This window comes from Syngnathus leptorhynchus, chromosome 18 (assembly GCF_054491065.1).
Source record: "Syngnathus leptorhynchus isolate UIUO chromosome 18, UIUO_Slep, whole genome shotgun sequence".
NCBI lineage: Eukaryota > Metazoa > Chordata > Actinopteri > Syngnathiformes > Syngnathidae > Syngnathus > Syngnathus leptorhynchus.
The window spans coordinates 7,838,733-7,856,260 of NC_141212.1; the positions used below are offsets into that span (position 1 = coordinate 7,838,733).

The 17,528-nt window shown below is 47.1% G+C and overlaps 2 protein-coding genes across 3 annotated transcripts in view; one reads left to right on the forward strand and one right to left on the reverse strand.

Moving 5' to 3' along the window:
- The window catches only part of LOC147042758 (1-phosphatidylinositol 4,5-bisphosphate phosphodiesterase delta-3-A-like), a 61,437-nt gene that overhangs the window by 19,213 nt on the left and 24,696 nt on the right, over nucleotides 1–17,528 (forward strand). The window contains exons 3-7 of the mRNA XM_085936897.1: nucleotides 103–214; nucleotides 10,408–10,636; nucleotides 11,022–11,151; nucleotides 11,250–11,475; nucleotides 15,229–15,430. Of these exons, the coding sequence (XP_085793023.1) occupies nucleotides 103–214; nucleotides 10,408–10,636; nucleotides 11,022–11,151; nucleotides 11,250–11,475; nucleotides 15,229–15,430 (899 nt within the window). The remainder of the gene's footprint in view (nucleotides 1–102; nucleotides 215–10,407; nucleotides 10,637–11,021; nucleotides 11,152–11,249; nucleotides 11,476–15,228; nucleotides 15,431–17,528) is intronic.
- Nucleotides 631–16,940, reverse strand: LOC147042759 (uncharacterized). Of its 2 annotated transcripts, XM_085936899.1 has the most exons (3): nucleotides 16,657–16,698; nucleotides 10,483–10,589; nucleotides 631–6,209 (listed from the first exon to the last, which is right to left on the reverse strand). In XM_085936899.1, the coding sequence occupies exon 3, from the start codon at nucleotides 2,735–2,737 to the stop codon at nucleotides 1,163–1,165; it is 1,575 nt and encodes a 524-aa protein (XP_085793025.1). In that variant the 5' UTR covers nucleotides 2,738–6,209; nucleotides 10,483–10,589; nucleotides 16,657–16,698; the 3' UTR covers nucleotides 631–1,162. The 2 variants fall into 2 exon arrangements, 1 of the variants encoding a protein (XP_085793025.1); XR_015068818.1 differs by lacking the exons at nucleotides 631–6,209; nucleotides 10,483–10,589 and adding an exon at nucleotides 12,822–13,794 and having other exon boundaries at nucleotides 16,657–16,940.

Below are 17,528 nucleotides of genomic sequence, written 5' to 3' on the forward strand. Positions count from 1 at the left end.
AAATATTGATTGTTAGAAGTACAAGGAGATGTTTGCAGATGTCTAATTTAGCTGAACATAACAGAAAAAAACAATTAATATATCAATCATTCTTGTGTAAAGGTCCGATCACCTCATTGGCAAAAGCAACGTACCCTGAAGCTGCTGGAAGATGGTGTCACTATTTGGTGCCAGTCCCGCAAAACTTTAAGTCGAGCCAAAGAGCAACAAAGCTGTAAGTGGTTTGCATTTTTAATCAATATTATTCTGCTGTATTGAGACGTATGTATACTATATTGAAACAAATTGTTGTTTGTCAGAGTGTGAGGCAAATAATTAGGAAATACAAAAAGCATAATATATTTAAATAATAAAAATATAGATACAAATCCAGAACTGATATAAAATGCACCACAGTAAAGTACAAAACCAAATACATTTTAATCTGTCTGTTGCATTGCTGATCCACTTGAACCATTTCCAGAGTATACGCAATCTTAAAATAGTAAGTACTTTCTCTCATATATATATATATATATATATATATATATATATATATATATATATATATATATATATATATATATATATATATAAATAAAATAAAAAAATATAGATGTATACATATACATGTATATGTATACACTGCTCAAAAAAATTAAAGGAACACTTTGAAAACACATCAGATTTCAATGGTGAAAAAAAAAGTTGGATAGTGTTGCGTGTTGTGCGGGATGTCCGTTGTTGAGCCAGGAAAGCAAAGGTGTGGAGTTTGGAGTTGGTTCTTTATTGGCAAGATCTTGGGTTGTTTAATGGCGGTCAATACACAAGGCACGGCGGCAAATGAAACAACAACTTCTGTCTCCAGGTCAGCTTCTTTTATACTGTCCGGAAAGGCGGGAACCTGTCACATGACCATTTCATACCTGGGGCGGGAACTTGTCACATGACCAGTTTGTACCTGAGTGTGGGGGGCGACACCCCCCAGTGTGTGTGTGTGTGTTGTATTCGTGTTCTGATTGAGCAGTTATGTTTGCATGAAATGATAAAAGAATTGTACATATATGAGCATCATATTGTACAGAGATTGTCCACCCTAATGGAACATGTCCACATTGCCGTTGGTCCCTCTTCAATCCCCTTTTGACCTCGAAAGAGGTCAACAAAAAACAGGAAAACCACGCTACATAAGAGGGCCCGGAAACCCGTCGGGCGGTCCTGCGTCATCTGGAACATCGCCCGGGGAGAACTGGATCATCTGATTGGCGGGCGGGCGGTCAAAATCGCGCTTTTCAATGGCCGCAGTTATCAGGCGATTACACAACGCCCGGCCGCATGGAATACAGCAGCATCTACAAACCACCAAAACCGAGCTAACCATGGCCAGAGAAGAAAGAATAGACAAAACGACCGACTGGTATTTTCCGAACATCCTCCCAAATACGTCCCAGTGCGACGTGTCCACTCCCGAGTGCGCCTCCATCTTCCCATTGAGGGTGCACAGCCCCGAAATGGCCTTAGTCAGGCTGCCGTCCGCCGCGGTGTTATTTGGAATGAACGTGCAACACGAGTCTCCGAACATGGCACACACCCCACCCTCTTTGGCTAACAGCATATCTAATGCCATGCGGTTCTGAAATGCCATAAGGGACGTTGCAGCCAACTGCTCATGCACAGCCTCGAAACCGGCTTGTGTCCAATTACCAAGTCGTTGCACATTGTAGTGGATGTAATTAATCCTATCCGCGTTCTTGTTAATGGTGCACCACCAGCAGAAGAACGACTCAAAACCGGCCTTCACCTGATCCACCAGCTTATATTCATCAGGGACGCCCCGCGGCACCCCAATAGCATCAATGTAGGTGGGGTCGTTAGACCCCTGCCAAAACAGATCGCGTCTGTCCCGTCCAGACCTACCCGCCGGAAACACACTGCCAGCCCTATCCATGAGCCGCTCTGCTGTCGTTGGGTACACGGACGTGGGCAATATGAGGGTGACCAGGGGGCACAGGCTCTTCACCTCCCCGGGCAAACGGTCAAAAAGACGATCATCACCACACCACCACCGCACATCGCTCCTGGAGATGGGTCTAAACATCTGGCCTACCTCCACAATAAACGAGCACCAATTGGCAGTTAAATTCCCCAACGTTTGGCCGCGACCCGTACCGCGGACACATGGGAAACTGCCAAACGCCACCTTACTGCTAAACACCAGGCCAGCCTTAATCGACGAGGTCAGGGGGTAACTCCTGTCATACACCCCACAGCCTGGAGATGGGTTAGTCGAGGTCATCACATCGACTAGGCAGGGCGCCGAAATAGGTGCCGGTACTATTCGCAACAACGGCCTAGGGCCCAGACACACGACACAATCCGACCCCGCTGCGGCAGCGGCTTGTTCAGCCATGAGTAACCAGTAATTATTATCTCTCGTGATGCCGGTGGTAACTCTAAACCAATCATCGGGTGTCAGTTCCGAATTGCGTATGATCATCTGGACAGGGGAAATTGATCTAGGACCCTTAGTAAGTCCCGGCCGCCGCGGCACTGTCTGACTCGTCAACCCGGTTACATTAGGGCACAATGAGATGAAGGTGCACGGATCCGTCTCCCAGTACTTGACGCATAAACCTAACCTGTGGCACAGCCTGCCCTGACTCCCAGACGCGGACGGAGGCTCACGTTCTAACGGGTGTTGGGTGCTATTAAACACCAGGACCAGTTTGGTCGCATCACCCCTCCCTTGCTTGCTCATAGTGACAATCGCGCCGCTCTTTGGTCCCAGCCATAGGAATCGGCGGGCCAGTCAGCAGCCGTGGTAGCAAAAACCAACACCCACGAGGCTGTCCGCCCCGTCAAACCGACTACATCCCCGTACCAGTCATAATCGGCCCACGCCACCCCTCTGAACCCCCCCAGAGATAAAGAGTTAACGGAAATGATGACATAGCTCACGAACCTTGTGGAATCATAACACAAATAGGCACTAGTGGTGAACCGCCTTACCGACGCACTGATGTCACACGGGTTCGGCAACTGGATAAGTCCGGCCTCCTTCACCGGCTGTCTTGACCTGCTCCCAAACCCCCTTTTGCCTCTACGTATGTACCGAGTTGGGACGCCATGATCGGGAAACTCTACCACTTCTCCCTTTTCCGGGGTCAGGGACCTATCCGCAGTCGCAGGAACGAGCGCTTCCGTGCTAGCGCAGGTGTTGTCCGGGGGTTTGGCGACACCGTGTGCCGATTCAAACGGGATTAAGAAACTACGCCATATCAGGGGGGCATTGAGGAGGAGAGCAAAAGCACAAAAAACTAACACTAAAACAGAAAATGATAGGGGCCATGTAGCGGATCGTGACGGGTGATACATGATAAAAAACAGCAATCAATGACAGCAATGATTCTCAGTGAAGGGGAGGTTTTGCCCCAATACTCTAATTTAGTTTCAGTGTGTGAGTGAAAAACCTGCGGCAAGATGTTATAATGCAGGAAAGGTCTCACACGGTCCCTGTGCCTTAGGCGATCAGAACATTATCAATACCATCAGTTTAGGACAAACAAAAAATTTGTTCAGCCGTTGGGGGCTTGGCACACCCACTGGTGGAGGGTGAGCGCACTTCTCACCCCCTTTGCAGCTCTGCTCCGTCCGGAGAGAACCTGGAAAATGTCTGCTGCTCGGTCGCTTTCTTCAGTGGGCCACCAAGGGGGAAGAGGATTATTCTGCCTCTGTTTGAACTGGGGGCAGGGACGCTGTCGAGGGCGGCTCTGGTTCTTTGCAGGACCCTTTGACTGGGCCGCACTGGGACAGATGATGCTACGTTTCTCCTTTGCCGGCCAGCCGGACAGCATGTGAGGTGCGCTCCACCACTTTGTAAGGACCCATCCACCTTGGCTCCGTCCACTTCCGTCTCAGGACCTTCAGCCAGACCGATGGAGTTATTTGGATCTCGGCCGTCCCTTCCGGGTCCGCTGTCGTCTGCTCTGCAAACCTGGAACCAAAGAACTGGACAATAGGTTGGAGATGTGTGTGAGAGCGCTTACCGCCCTCCGAATCCGCAACCGGAAGGGTCGATGCAGGTCCCGGAAAACAGCGTCCGTTCTTATAGGGTCTAGTCAACGCAGGCTCCGTCCCCCTCCTTCTTGGGACCTTCACCCAGAACGTTGGAGTGGTCTGGACCTTGGTCCTTGCTTCCGTATCCGCAGTAGTTTGCTGAGCAAATCTTTTCTGCAACCTTTGCAGTATTTTGAGATGTTTCTTCTGCTCCTCTCATCACTGTGTGTCACTGTGTGTTGAATTCTTACATGGCTGCAGATGAAACAACAACTTCTGTCTCCAGGTCAGCTTGTTTTATACTGTCCGGAAAGGCGGGAACTTGTCACATGACCATTTAATACCTGGGGCGAGAACTTGTCACATGACCAGTTCGTACCTGAGTGTGGGGGGCGACACCCCCCAGTGTGTGTGTGTGTGTGTGTTGTATTCGTGTTCTGATTGAGCAGTTATGTTTGCATGAAATGATAAAAGAATTGTACATATATGAGCATCATATTGTACAGAGATTGTCCACCCTAATGGAACATGTCCACATTGCCGTTGGTCCCTCTTCAATAGCTATACTGATATGGACAGTTTAATGTCTCAGGAACAAAAGGATGCCACTTTTTTTGATGGAAATAAAAGTTTTCAGCCTACAGAGGGCTCAGTATATAGACACCCAAAAAATCAAAGTGAAAAAATGATGTGGCAGGCTCGTCCATTTTGCCTAAATTCAATTTCTGCAATTCAAAACTCTTTTCAATATCTTGTGTAGCCCCCACATGCTTGTATGCATGCTTGACAACGTCGCGGCATCCTCCTAATGAGACAACGGATGGTGTCTTGTGGGATGTCCTCCCAGATCTGTCTAAGGGCATCAGTGAGCTCCTGCAAAGTCTAACGATTAACCTGGCGGCGTCTGCTGGACCGAAACATTATGTCCCAAAGGTGTTCTATCGGGTTTAGATCAGGTGATTGTGAGGGCCATTCAATTAAGTCAATGCCTTCATCCTCCAGATACTGTCTGCATACTCTTGCCACATGAGGCCGGGAATGTCGTAGTTCAGGAGGAACCCAGGACTTACTGCATCAGCGTAGGGTCTGACCATGGGTGCAAGGATTTCATCCCGATACCTAATGGCAGTCAGACTGCCGTTCTCTAGCCTGTAGAGGTCTGTTCGTCCCTCCATGGAAATGCCTTCCCAGACCATCACTGACCCACCACCGAACCGGTCATTCTGAATGATGTTGCAGGCAACATAGCGCTCTCCTTGGCTTCTCCAGACCCTTTCACATCTATCACAGGTGCTCAGGGTAAACCTGCTCTCATCTGTGAAGAGCACAGGGCGCCAGTGGCGGACTTGCCAATTCTGGTGTTCTATGGCAAATGCCAATCGAGCTCCACGGTGCTGAGTAGTGAGCATAGGGCACACTACAGGACGTCGTGCCCTGAGGCCACCCTCGTCAGCCTCGTCGTTATTCCACAGATATAACTATATTTTTGCGTTAAGAAAGTACAAGGAAAGACGTGGGTTTGATAAACGACTTTTTATTTAACAAAACAAGAGTTCAACGAGCCAACAACTACTGAACTGTAACGATAAAAACATATACAAGTTGCTACACGAAATAAAATATACCAAATAACTATAACATAAATGGTTCACCGCCACACGGCCCCAAGCACAGGCGTGGACTTCCAGGCATGTGGCGGCGTGGACTTCCATCCCTGGAGGTGGCACTTCCAGCCACGGAGGTGGAAGAGAGCTCCACAGAATAGGACCGGGCGTGCGTAAAAGCCATGTCTGAGCCACATCCACCGTCCCCAAACAGCCACCCGTCCGAGCGCCGGCCCCCGACTTCCATCCACGGAGGTGAAAGAGAGCTCCATAGAGTAGGACCGGGCGTGCGTAAAAGCCATGTCTGAGCCCCATCCACCGTCCCCGGACAGCCACCCGGCCGAGTGCCGGCCCCCGACTTCCATCCATGGAGGTGAAAGAGAGCTCCGTAGAGTAGGGACGGGCGTGCGTAAAAGCCATAATAGTTTTTCAAACCTTCTGTGTCACTCCAAATCATTAAATCATTCAAAATCTTTGTCCTCCGTGTCACTTACAAACAAAGCCGTTAATGATGCCGGTAGTACGTGGGGCCATTCGTCATCTTCGTCATCCCGTGATCGAATCTTTGTCCTTTATGTCAACAATCGCGACAGAGAGAGAGAGAGAGAGAGAGAGAGAGAGCAGAGAGAGCAGAGAGAGCAGAGATACATAGATACTGTTAGAGATGTTCTCACTCTAACTTATTTTGCAAGAACCACACAGGAGACAGTATGCCCTTTAAGCATTTGCAAGTGGAGAGCTTGTTCGTTACTGTAGGTAAAGCAATGTTCGAACAAACTCTGACTTTCGATCCATGCAAGAGAGTATTTATTGAGAGAAATGGGTGGGGGTGAGAGTGGCCAAGGTGGGGGTGAATCCCTGGCCTCTCAGGGGGTCACAGCAGGCGGTGTTTTACGATGTTGTGTAAACACAACACCTCTGATTGCTTCCTCTGCAGTTGGTCAACCAGTTCAAAGGATCTTAGCACTTTGTTCTACTTTTTTGTTAAGACAGGACAAGCTATGTTAATTATTACAGGTTACATTCCAACATAAGCATAGGATCAAACTAATCTATCAACCCTAACAGATACATACACGTGTGTGCGTGTGTGTGTGTGTGTGTGTGTGTGTACGTATATGTATAGTATATGTGTAGATAGATAGATAGATAGATAGATAGATAGATAGATAGATAGATAGATAGATAGATAGATAGATAGATAGATAGATAGATAGATAGATAGATAGATAGATAGATAGATAGATAGATAGGGAGGGATAGATAGATAGATAGATAGATAGATAGATAGATAGATAGATAGATAGATAGATAGATAGATAGATAGATAGATAGATAGTTCAATGCAAATTCTCCTCTGCGATTAAAAAGTTAATCTTGATACTTCCATAAACTGGAATAGGAATAAACTGGAATAAACTGGAACGTTGACTCATTCTGTGAAGTTAGTTCTTCACATTGTGTGTCTATTTTAGTTAAGCGTAATTGGTACTTTCTGCTCAGCACATGAAAACACAGCTACATTCTACAAAGCTGGCCAAAGGGGAAGGGCGGGGCCTTTATTATAGACTCTCTAAGATGTATTTAAAACCTTAAAATCTTCAACGGGAAGTGAACCCCCCCCTCCCCCCAACAAATTTCAAACATTGAGATTATAGGTCATGCCCGTCAATTTTGGTTTTACAATCTGTAGTCTGGTGCCCTGTACATACTCAACAGCTGTAATAACATTTTCAACTCACTTGGCTTTGGGAGGTCTTAGATTTAGAAGACATGATTTAGAACATTGATTGTGCACAGTTTACCACATACAGCACCCCTCCATATGTATTGGCACCTGTGGTTAAATAAGAACCAACAGTGACACCCATTTAACAAGCACTGAAGTGTTCCAGTACTTGTAATGCTTCATGTCTAATTGTTACTCATTAAGTCAAGTCAAGTCAAGTTTATTTGTATAGCCCTAAATCACAAGCAGTCTCATTCCACTTGCCGATTGCGGCTCTGCTTTCCAAGTTGCTGCCCGAGTGCGGTTCTGTCCCCCAAGTTGCCGCTCAAGTGCGGTTTTGTTCCCCAAGTTGCCGCCCGAGTACGATTCTGTTCCCCAAGTTGCCGCTGAGTACGGTTCTGTCCCCTGAGTTGCCGCCCGAGTGCGGTTCTGTGCCCGAGTTGCCGGCGATTGCGGTTCAGGTCCCTAGTGTTTGCCACGATTGTGGCCCTGGCTCCCTGGGCACCGCCGGTTGCGGTTCATGTCCCTGAACACCGCCGATTGCGGTTCATGTCCCCGAGTTGCTGCCGATTGCGGTTCAGGTCCCCAGTGTGTGCCGCGATTGTGGTCCTGGCTCCATGAATGGCGCCGGTTGTGGTTCATGTTCCTGAACGCTGCCGATTGTGGTTTATGTCCCCATGTTGCCACCGATTGCGGTTCATGTCCCCAGTGTGTGCCGTGATTGTAGCCCTGGCTCCCTGAACGCCGCCGGTTGCGGTTCATGTCCCTGAAAGCCGAGATTGTGGCCCTGGCTCCCTGCACGCCGCCGGGTGCGGTTCATGTCCCCGAGTTGCTGCCGATTGTGGTCCGTGTTCCTGTGTTGGCGCCGATTGCGGTTCAGGTCCTCAGTGTGTGCCGCGATTGTGGCCCTGGCTCCCTGAACGCCGCCGGTTGCGGTTCATGTCCTCGAGTTGCCGCCGATTGTGGTTCAGGTCCCCAGCGTGTGCCGCGATTGTGACCCTGGCTCCCTGAACGCCGCCGGTTGCGGTTCATGTCCCTGAATGCCGCTGATGTTGGTGTAGAGAGAAAAGAGCAGTGGGGAGAGGACGCACCCCTGGCGGGCGCCAGTACTGGTGGTCCTGGAACCAGATGTGATGCTCCCCAGCCTCACACGCTGTCTCCTGTTGGTCAAGAAGCTGGTGATCCAATGACAGGTGGAGGCAGGCACCGCGAGCTGGATGAGCGATGGTTGTTGAACGCCGAGCTGAAATCCACAAACAGGATCCTGGCGTACGTTCCTGGGGTGTCCAGGTGGTGCAGGATGTAGTGCAGTCCCATGTTGACCGCATCATCCACCGACCTGTTTGCCCGGTAGGCAAACTGGAGGGGGTCAAGCAGGGGACCCGTGACATGCTTCTGGTGGTTCAGCACTAACCTCTCGAAAGATTTCATGACCACAGATGTCAGAGCGACAGGTCTGTAGTCATTCAATCCTGTGATGGTGGCCTTCTTGGCCACTGGAACGACGGTGGAGCTTTTGAAGCACGAGGGCACCTCACACAGCTCCAGGGAGCGGTTGAAGATCCGTGCAAAGGTGGGCGCCAGCTGCTCAGCACAGACTTTCAAGCAGGAGGGTGACACGCCGTCTGGGCCCGGTGCCTTCCTGATCTTTTGTCTCCAGAACACCTGGCGCACCTCCTCCTCACGGATCTGGAGTGCGGGTACGGCCTCTGCAAGAGAGAGATTAGGTGACAGCGGTGATGGAGGTGTGGACAGAGCGGTTGTGAGGGGAGGGGAGGATGTTGATTGTGCTGCAGGAGGTCCTGTTGTGTGGGAGGACCGATCAAACCTGCAATAGAACCTGTTCAGCTGGTTAGCAAGCCTTGGGCTCTCCACAGGACGGGGGGTTAGTTTCTTGAAGCCCGTGATGCTCTGCAGACCTTTCCACACTGTTGAGGGATCAGGATTGGCAGAGAGGTGCCTCTCCAGGCTCTCCCCGTAACACCTCCTGGCCCTCCTGACCTCTCGGTTCAGTGTGTTTCTGGTCTGCTTGAACAGGTCCCGGTCGCCGCTCTTGTAGGCCTCCTCCTTGGCTTTGTGCAGCCTCCTGAGGTTCGGTGTAAACCAAGGTTTGTCGTTGTTGTACGTGCAGAAGGTCTTAGTCTGCACGCACAGGTCCTCACAAAAACAGATGTATGATGTAACAGTGTCAGTGAGTTCATGCAGGTCTGAGGTTGCAGCTTCGAAAAGTTCCCAATCTGTGCAGTCAAAGCAGGCTTGGAGGTCCTGCCTTGACTCCACTGTCCACTTCCTCACAGTCCTCACTACAGGCTTAGAAGTTTTTAGTTTCTGCCTGTAGGCCGGGACCAGATGAACTAGACAGTGGTCTGAGAGTCCTAAAGCTGCACGAGCTACAGAGTGGTATGCATCATTAATTACGGTGTAGCAGTGGTCCAGTGTCTCTGTCCCTCTGGTGGGACACGTAATGTGCTGTTTGTATCAGATCAGAACTGACTAAAGTTTGATCTCACGCATTGGTACTGCTTACCTATGTTTCCCTTCCATATCGATCAGTAAATTTACTCGAAACATTAACAGAGCAGCCTATTTTGACATGAAATAGCCTTGTGCGTATAGCAGCTATACACAAAACCTATTCAGTGACGCCCTCTGACCACGGTTGCTGTAATGTTGGGAAGCGATGAGACCTTGTAATTTACTAATCGTACTAAAACGTACTGAAACATTTTGGCAGAGCACTGTGTACAACCAGTATGGATCAACAAATTCATTAATTGATCCATATATAAGGTGCAGTGGACTATAAGGCGCACTGTCGGCTTTTGAGAAAAAATGAGGTTTTTAGGTGCGCCTTATAGTCCGGAAAATAATGTACATTCAAAAAAGTGCTTATTTGTTGAAACTAATATCAAACATGTAATGGAAATATCACTAACATATGTCAAATATCCTCAAAATTAAAGTGAAAATTAGAAAAGTCATCAACAGTAAAAATAATAACTTTGTTATCTTCATTCTTCGTCTTCCTCATTCACTCAGTCTCCATCACAGAGGTGGAGTGCGTATGTGAGGGCTGTCATTCGGGGACATTTCGGCAGATGGTTGGTGCAGTACCTGAAGAACGGTGTTTGACGGTGGTCTTCAAAGGTCCCCGAAAGAATCTGGATCTTCTCTGCCAGAACCATGAAGAGGCTTATCATTGGACCCGTGGCATCCGGACACTGCAGGAAAGAATTTGCAACATGACCCAGAAGGAGAAACTTGATCAATATCCTTTGATAAATGTAGAATATTCTGGTTAGGTTTAGTATGCAACATGCAAACAATCAAAATTAAGTCAACTCTATGTTCATCTGCGCTAAAAACTCACAAAGCCCCAAATAGTGAGAAATTATACAAACAGACACATTTGTGTTTGTCTATTATTTTAATCATGTTCCATTCATAAACTGATTTTTATTCACACGATTCTTATGTCAGTTTAAAACTCTTGGCATGTGTCAGAAGGGTGTGGCGAGTTGGTGTACATTACACGCCCGTAAGTGTCAATGTTTGTTACTTTGAATTCAACACAAGCTTTCCAAATATTCTCATCGGCTGTGTACAAAACTTATTTTACAGAGTGTGATAACTTCCTTGATAATACATGTCACCTGGATTCATGCTTACCTGAGTCGTGCTGATCAGAATCATGATGATAAGATGAGCTATGATGAAGTGCAGACATTGCTACAAATGATCAATATTGACTTGAGTGACCAATATGCCTGTGAACTTTTCCAGGCATGTGACCTGCCTGTCGTTACTATTTAACTTCACATCTGTTTTATTTTTAAAACAAAATATTTAACAGTTGTCTGCATCAAATAATTTTTTGACAGAAGTGTGATCACTCAGCCGATGGCCGATTGGACCATGGGGAAATTGAAGTTTTCTGCAGAGAGTTATTGCGGAGACCTGAGCTGGATGCCGTCTTTATGCTCTATTCCTTTAATGGATGTGTCCTCTCAACTGCTGATCTGAGGGATTTCCTCAACAACCAAGGAGAGGATTCTTCATTCACACATGCCCAAAGCCTCATAATCACCTATGAACTTAATGAATGGGGTATGCTTACCATAAAATTACGACATGCGAAATTTACACTGGCCGACAAAAAAAAAAAATCAGAGAGGGCTTCATGTGTCCCCAAATGATATTTGAAGCTGATTTAAAAACGTCTTTACTTTTGTCTTGCATATCAAGGTTTTGAGAGACAGTAATTCTTTGTTTTTTCGCTGGGGTTACGTTCTGCAAAGAACCTGTGATAGGTGAAAGTCCATCCATCCATCTTCTTCCTCTTATCCGGGGTCAGGTCGCGGGGGCAGCAGCTTTAGGAGGGACTCCCCTGGGACCTGGGAAAAGCTCTGCCGGAGGTGGGAGTTGAAGCTCTTCCTGACAGGAGATTCTGATAGATGTTCCCAGCAGACCCTCACAGAGCATTTGGGTCTGCCAGGTCGGACCGGCATCTTCCCCCACCATCGGAGTCAGTTAACAGCTCCGCGCCTCTCTTCAACCGAGTGTCCAAAACATGCGGCCGCAAATCCGATGACACGACTTCAAAGACGATCATCGAACCGCGGCCTAGGGTGTCCTGGTGCCAAGTGCACACATGGACACCCTTATGTTTGAACATGGTGTTCATTATAGAAAATCCATGTCGAGCACAGAAGTCCAACAATAGAACACCGCTCGGGTTCAGATTGGGGGGGGTGTGCCTCCCGATCACGCCCTTCCAGGTCTCACTGTCATTGCCCACGTGAGCATTGAAGCCACCCAGTAGAACGATGGAGTCCCCAGAAGGAGCGCTCTCCAGCACTTCCTCCGGGGACTTCAAGAAGGGTGGATACTCTGAGCTGCCGTTTGGTGCATCAACACAAACAACAGTCAGGACCCATTCCCCTAGCCGAAGGCGGAGGAAGGCTACGCTCTCGCTCACCAGGGTCAACCCCAATCTGCAGGCGCCCAGCTGGGGGACAATAAGTATACCCACACCTGCTCGACACCTCTCACCTTGGGCAACTCCAGAGTGGAAGAGTCCAGCCCCTCTTGAGAGGGCTTGTACCAGAGCCCAAACTATGTGTTGAGGCAAGTCCGACTATGTCTAGTTGGAACTTTTCTGCCTCACACACCAGCTCGGACTCCTTTCCAGCCAGAGAGGTGACATTCCATGTCTCTAGAGCCAGCCTCTGCAGCTGGGGATCGGACCGCCACGGTCAAGGCCGCCGCCCAGCTCACTTTGCACCCGACCCCTTTGGCCCCTCCCACAGGTGGTGAGCCCATTGGAAGGGGGACCTACGTTTTCTGTTCGGGCTATGCCCGGCCGGGCCCCATGGGCGAAGGCCCGGCCACCAGGCGCTCGCTTTCGAGCCCCACCTCCAGCCCTGGCTCCAGAGGGGGGCCCTGATGACCCGCGTCCGGGCGAGGGAAAACTGGGTCCATATATTTTATTCATCATAAGGGGTCTTCTGAGCCGTGCTTTGTCTGGCCCCTCACCTAGGACCCTTTTGCGATGGGTGATCCTACCAGGGGCATGAAGCCCCAGACAACATGGCTCCTAGGATCATAGGGGCACGCAAACCCCTCCCCCACGATAAGGTGACGACTCACGGAGGGGTAGGTGAAATTCGTGAAGTAGAAACCTTTTTTTTTTTTATAGCATTTGTTTCACAAAGAAAGCTAAATGCTTTTTCACAAATAACTACAGTAAAATAACAATTTTAATCATCAATATGAAGTATGTACTGTATAGTAGGACACATTTGACTCACTATTTCATTGCGCCTCTGACTGTGCCACGGCGGCCTGATTCCGCTCTATAATGTGTTGGATTTAGTCCGCAATTTGAGAAGCGTGCTAGCCGCGCTTCATGGCAAGAGCCTATAGCCAACCATCTGTTATCCAATTCACTCACTGCATGCTCGTTTTTGTTCTTCAGTTTTAGGATAAAAATCAAGACACTGAAACAAAAATTAGACTTAAACGGGTTGGTTTAGTTCAATCACAATTCTTGTTAAGAAAGCTCTGTTTTCAGGAAAAATACAATACACTGCTGGGCTTTTCTTCCGACAATGCTCAAGAGCAGAAAGTCCCCGTTCAAAAAAAGCAGTTCTTGGTCAGTTGATATTCAGTTGCACATGCCGGTGGGGGCTGAGTTCGATGGGTGATGATTCCATGGGGGTGGGCAAGTTCGATTAGAGTTGATTCCATTGAAGTGAGGGGGGTGAGGAGCAATTCGGTGTGTGTGGGGGTTGACCTGTTGGGAGCTGTTGTTTTTCCAGCCAGCTGTTTTTCAGCCTTGGCGATCACCCTTTGGATGAGTTCTTGGCTGTTCTCCTGCAGCTCTCCCTCTGGCACCTCTGCTGGTTTTATCTCCGAGTCTACTTCCTGTAAAAAAAATTCCTCCTTTCTTGCACAACCGACCTTCTGCATACATCCACTCCACCCTCTGTCGCACATAATTAATTCATCATCCTGCCAATTCAAAAAAAAAAGATGTCCATTTCAAGTTTGAGGCGTAAAATTGACAATTAAAACTGTCTGGTTTTTGGGCGCCAAATGTGTATACCCCAGCTACATTACAGGCTTGAAATTTTGGCCCAACTGAATTTGTAATTGAATAGCCCTCCAGTATACAGGAGTGAATACAAATCTGACATTGTGGAGACTTTAGTCATAAGCATTTTATATGGAATGCAAGGAAGAGTCACCAAACGCGGAACATTATGTCAGAAGAGACTGACAAGCAAGAAATATTCCAAGCGCAGCTATCAGAACGTTCCTTTTAGTTGAGCCCAACGATGTATTATTGGCACCACTTCATATAAAATTGGACTTAAACAGCTAGAGAAGAGCAATTCCAATGGGTTTGCCTTTCTTTGCAACACATTTCCCAAAACAAGCAAAGCAAAAACCAGAAGGCATCTTTGTTGGCCCATAAATTTGAGAAGTTTTGAATGATCCAGATTTTGAGAAAGTGCTAACTGTACTCAAACTGCATGCTTGGAAAGCATTTAAGTCACTGTGTGCAGTTTTGGCAGTTTTCGCCCCTTCCACAGGTGGTGAGCCCAAGGGAGACTCGCGCCTGGGCAAGGGAATACAGAATTATTTTATTTTATTCATCATAATTGTTTTTTTTTTAGCCGTGCTTTGGTTCCTCACCTCGGGCCTGTTTATGCAGGGGATGATAGGTAGGTAGTTAGGTAGGTAGGCAGGTCGGTCGGTAAGTGGGTAAGTCGATCGGTTATTGATCCCCCGGGGGAAATTTAGGTGCCATATTTATGTTTCCTAAATATTGTGATGTCATTATGATCTGTGCCTTTCATAAAATAATACAATTAATAACAACACGTAATAACAATTAATAGGTCATTTGAGTTATTTCAGTTATTTTCATCTTATTAATGAGTACCCAAGAAGTAGCTCACAGTTTCTAAAGAGCTAGTGTCCCCTGCTAAAAACAAAAACAAAGTTTTTAAAGAAGTTACGTACTCCTTTACGTGTTATGTCTAGTCCTCTGATTGTTTTTTATGTCCCGATCTACGTCTATGTCCATATATTAGGGAAGCCATACATATTTTTGAATTTTGGTCCACAAAAAAGCGCAACTTCTTATAAGGCGCACCTTCGTTTTTTGAGAAAAGGCGGTTTTGTGCGCCCTATGGTTGTGAAATCACGGTATTCCACTCCTGCACATACAAATACGGTTCCAGGTGAACTACAAAAATAATGAGCATTTAAAATGGAACGAATGGAATTATAGTAACACAAGCTATCTTTGTGAATTAATTCTCTATCATGTTTGTCTTTTGCTCAATATAGCTCAGAAGAATCATTTGATGACACCCAATGGTTTTACCATGTACATGCTGTCGAAGGAGAATTCTGTGTTTGACCCGGAACATGTTCGGGTTTATCAAGACATGAAACAACCACTTGTACACTACTTCATTTCCTCTTCCCACAATACATACTTGACTAAGGATCAGCTGATTGGAGAGAGCGGAATCGAGGCATATATCAGGTGAGACGTGTTTTTTAAAGTTTATATATTTTCATGGCACTGTTAATAAATACATAATATATATATATATATATATATATATATATATATATATATATATATACACTGCTCAAAAAAATTAAAGGAACACTTTGAAAACACATCAGATTTCAATGGTGTCTAAAAAAATACATTGGATATCTATATTGATAGACAGTTTAATGTGTCAGGAACAAAAGGATGGCACATCTTTTGATGGAAATAAAAGTTTTCCAATTTCCAGTGTTCCAATTGAGGGTTGGTCTCCTCCAAGGTTTTCCTTTGTCACTGATTCTATTTGGAACCTTTATGGATTTCCTAGCCGCCATCAAGGCATTCAGTGGATTCACCCTGCATTCAGTCCTCGTGTCACCAGAGATACAGCCAGCCCTGAACAGTGGTCTTACATCTGTTCAATTAACCTTTGTGGGGCCTTGATAACTCTCCCAGTCCTTCTTAACCCACTGGATTCAACACACTGACTTAGTGAAAACTTTGATTCCTTAGCAGAGTGGGCCGCCGCAGAGGTCTCCCGGGGACTGCTTCCACCCCCTTGACGCATTTCCGGCTCCATTTGAGGCTTGACATCTGTGGCAGATCAATGGGCTCTGGCTAGGCTGCTGTGCATCATGGCCAAGCCCATAAACCCACTGCACTCTAAGCAGAGGAGTAGTTCAGTGACAGTCTACTGACGCAGTCCTGCCCCACGGATAGATAATTTCTCCATGAGACTTTTTAAGTCATGGATCATGGACATGCTTCTGGGTTAATATTTGACATACCATATTTTCACATTCAAAGGATGCACTGTAATAAAAGGCGCAGTCTCAGTTGTGTGTCATGACTGTGTTTAACACACACATAGAGCGCAACGGCTCATATCTTGAACATGTTGGTGATGTGGCTGGGGTGTATGTGTTTTTCGGCGATGCGTTTGCTGCAGTGGGAGCGAAAGATGGCCAGCTTTTCATAATAATCCGCTGTAAATTGCTGCGCCAACGTAGTCCTGGTCCGGATGGAAAAATGGCACCATTTCATGAAACGAGCGCACCAAAATGGACCTCCTTGAAAATGTTTAATTTTCATTTATTCTGCGAGTGTTGCTGCTTTTAGTCAAATGGTGACCGTCAAAACGTTACTCCCACTCGTTCTTTGCTCGATTATCCACTATTCGAGACTTTCCTCTAACTCGGGCCACCTCGCCTTACCTCCGCGGAAACTCCGCTGCGTCTTCTTGACCTGTCGGAGGTTGTTTTCCAGCTTCCTCCACTTGCGAACCATCGATTCGTTGATTTCAAATTCTCTCGCGGCTGCTCGATTTCCATGCTCTTCCGCGTAGATGATGGCCTTCAGTTTGAACTGTGCTTGATACGCGTGTTTTGTTGCCATTTTCACTGTTGTCATAACGACGATGTTTTGCATGACGCATGTACCCGTTCTTTTATATACAATCCACGCCCACACTTCCACCGCCCACACTTCCCCCTTCAACTTTCTCATGGCGTTCTCTACTACGTCCGCCTTACAACAACTACAACACACACACAGGGCGGGGCATACTGCAAATCCGCGCCCACAATTCTCCCTATAACGTTCTCATGGCGCTCTTTAATACGTCCCAACAACAACACACATCGGGACCACCACATGATAGGGCGCGCCGCACATTTTGAAGAAAATCTAAGACGTTAACCTGCGCCTAATAAATGTGAAAATACGTTATGTAACATGATTGATGTTTATTGTTGATTGTTTGTCTGTTCCATCCATCCATTTTCTGGACCGCTTTGTCCCCACGGGGGTCGCGGGCGTGCTGGAGCCTATCCCAGCCGTCATCGGGCAGCAGGCGGGGGACTGAACCAGAGTATATAAAAAAAAAATACACACCGTGAAAATAAACAACTATTGTAGTTCAACAATTTACTGGGGAATGCAGATACGATGTAAAACTTGTTTTTGCGAGGAGAGCTATTTGTTTATGGTAAACTTAGCAAATAGCCTTGCGGGCTGTGGGGGCGTGACTGCAACACAGCCAGCTTTCTTAACTCCATCTTATGAGTGTCAACCAGGAGTAGATGTC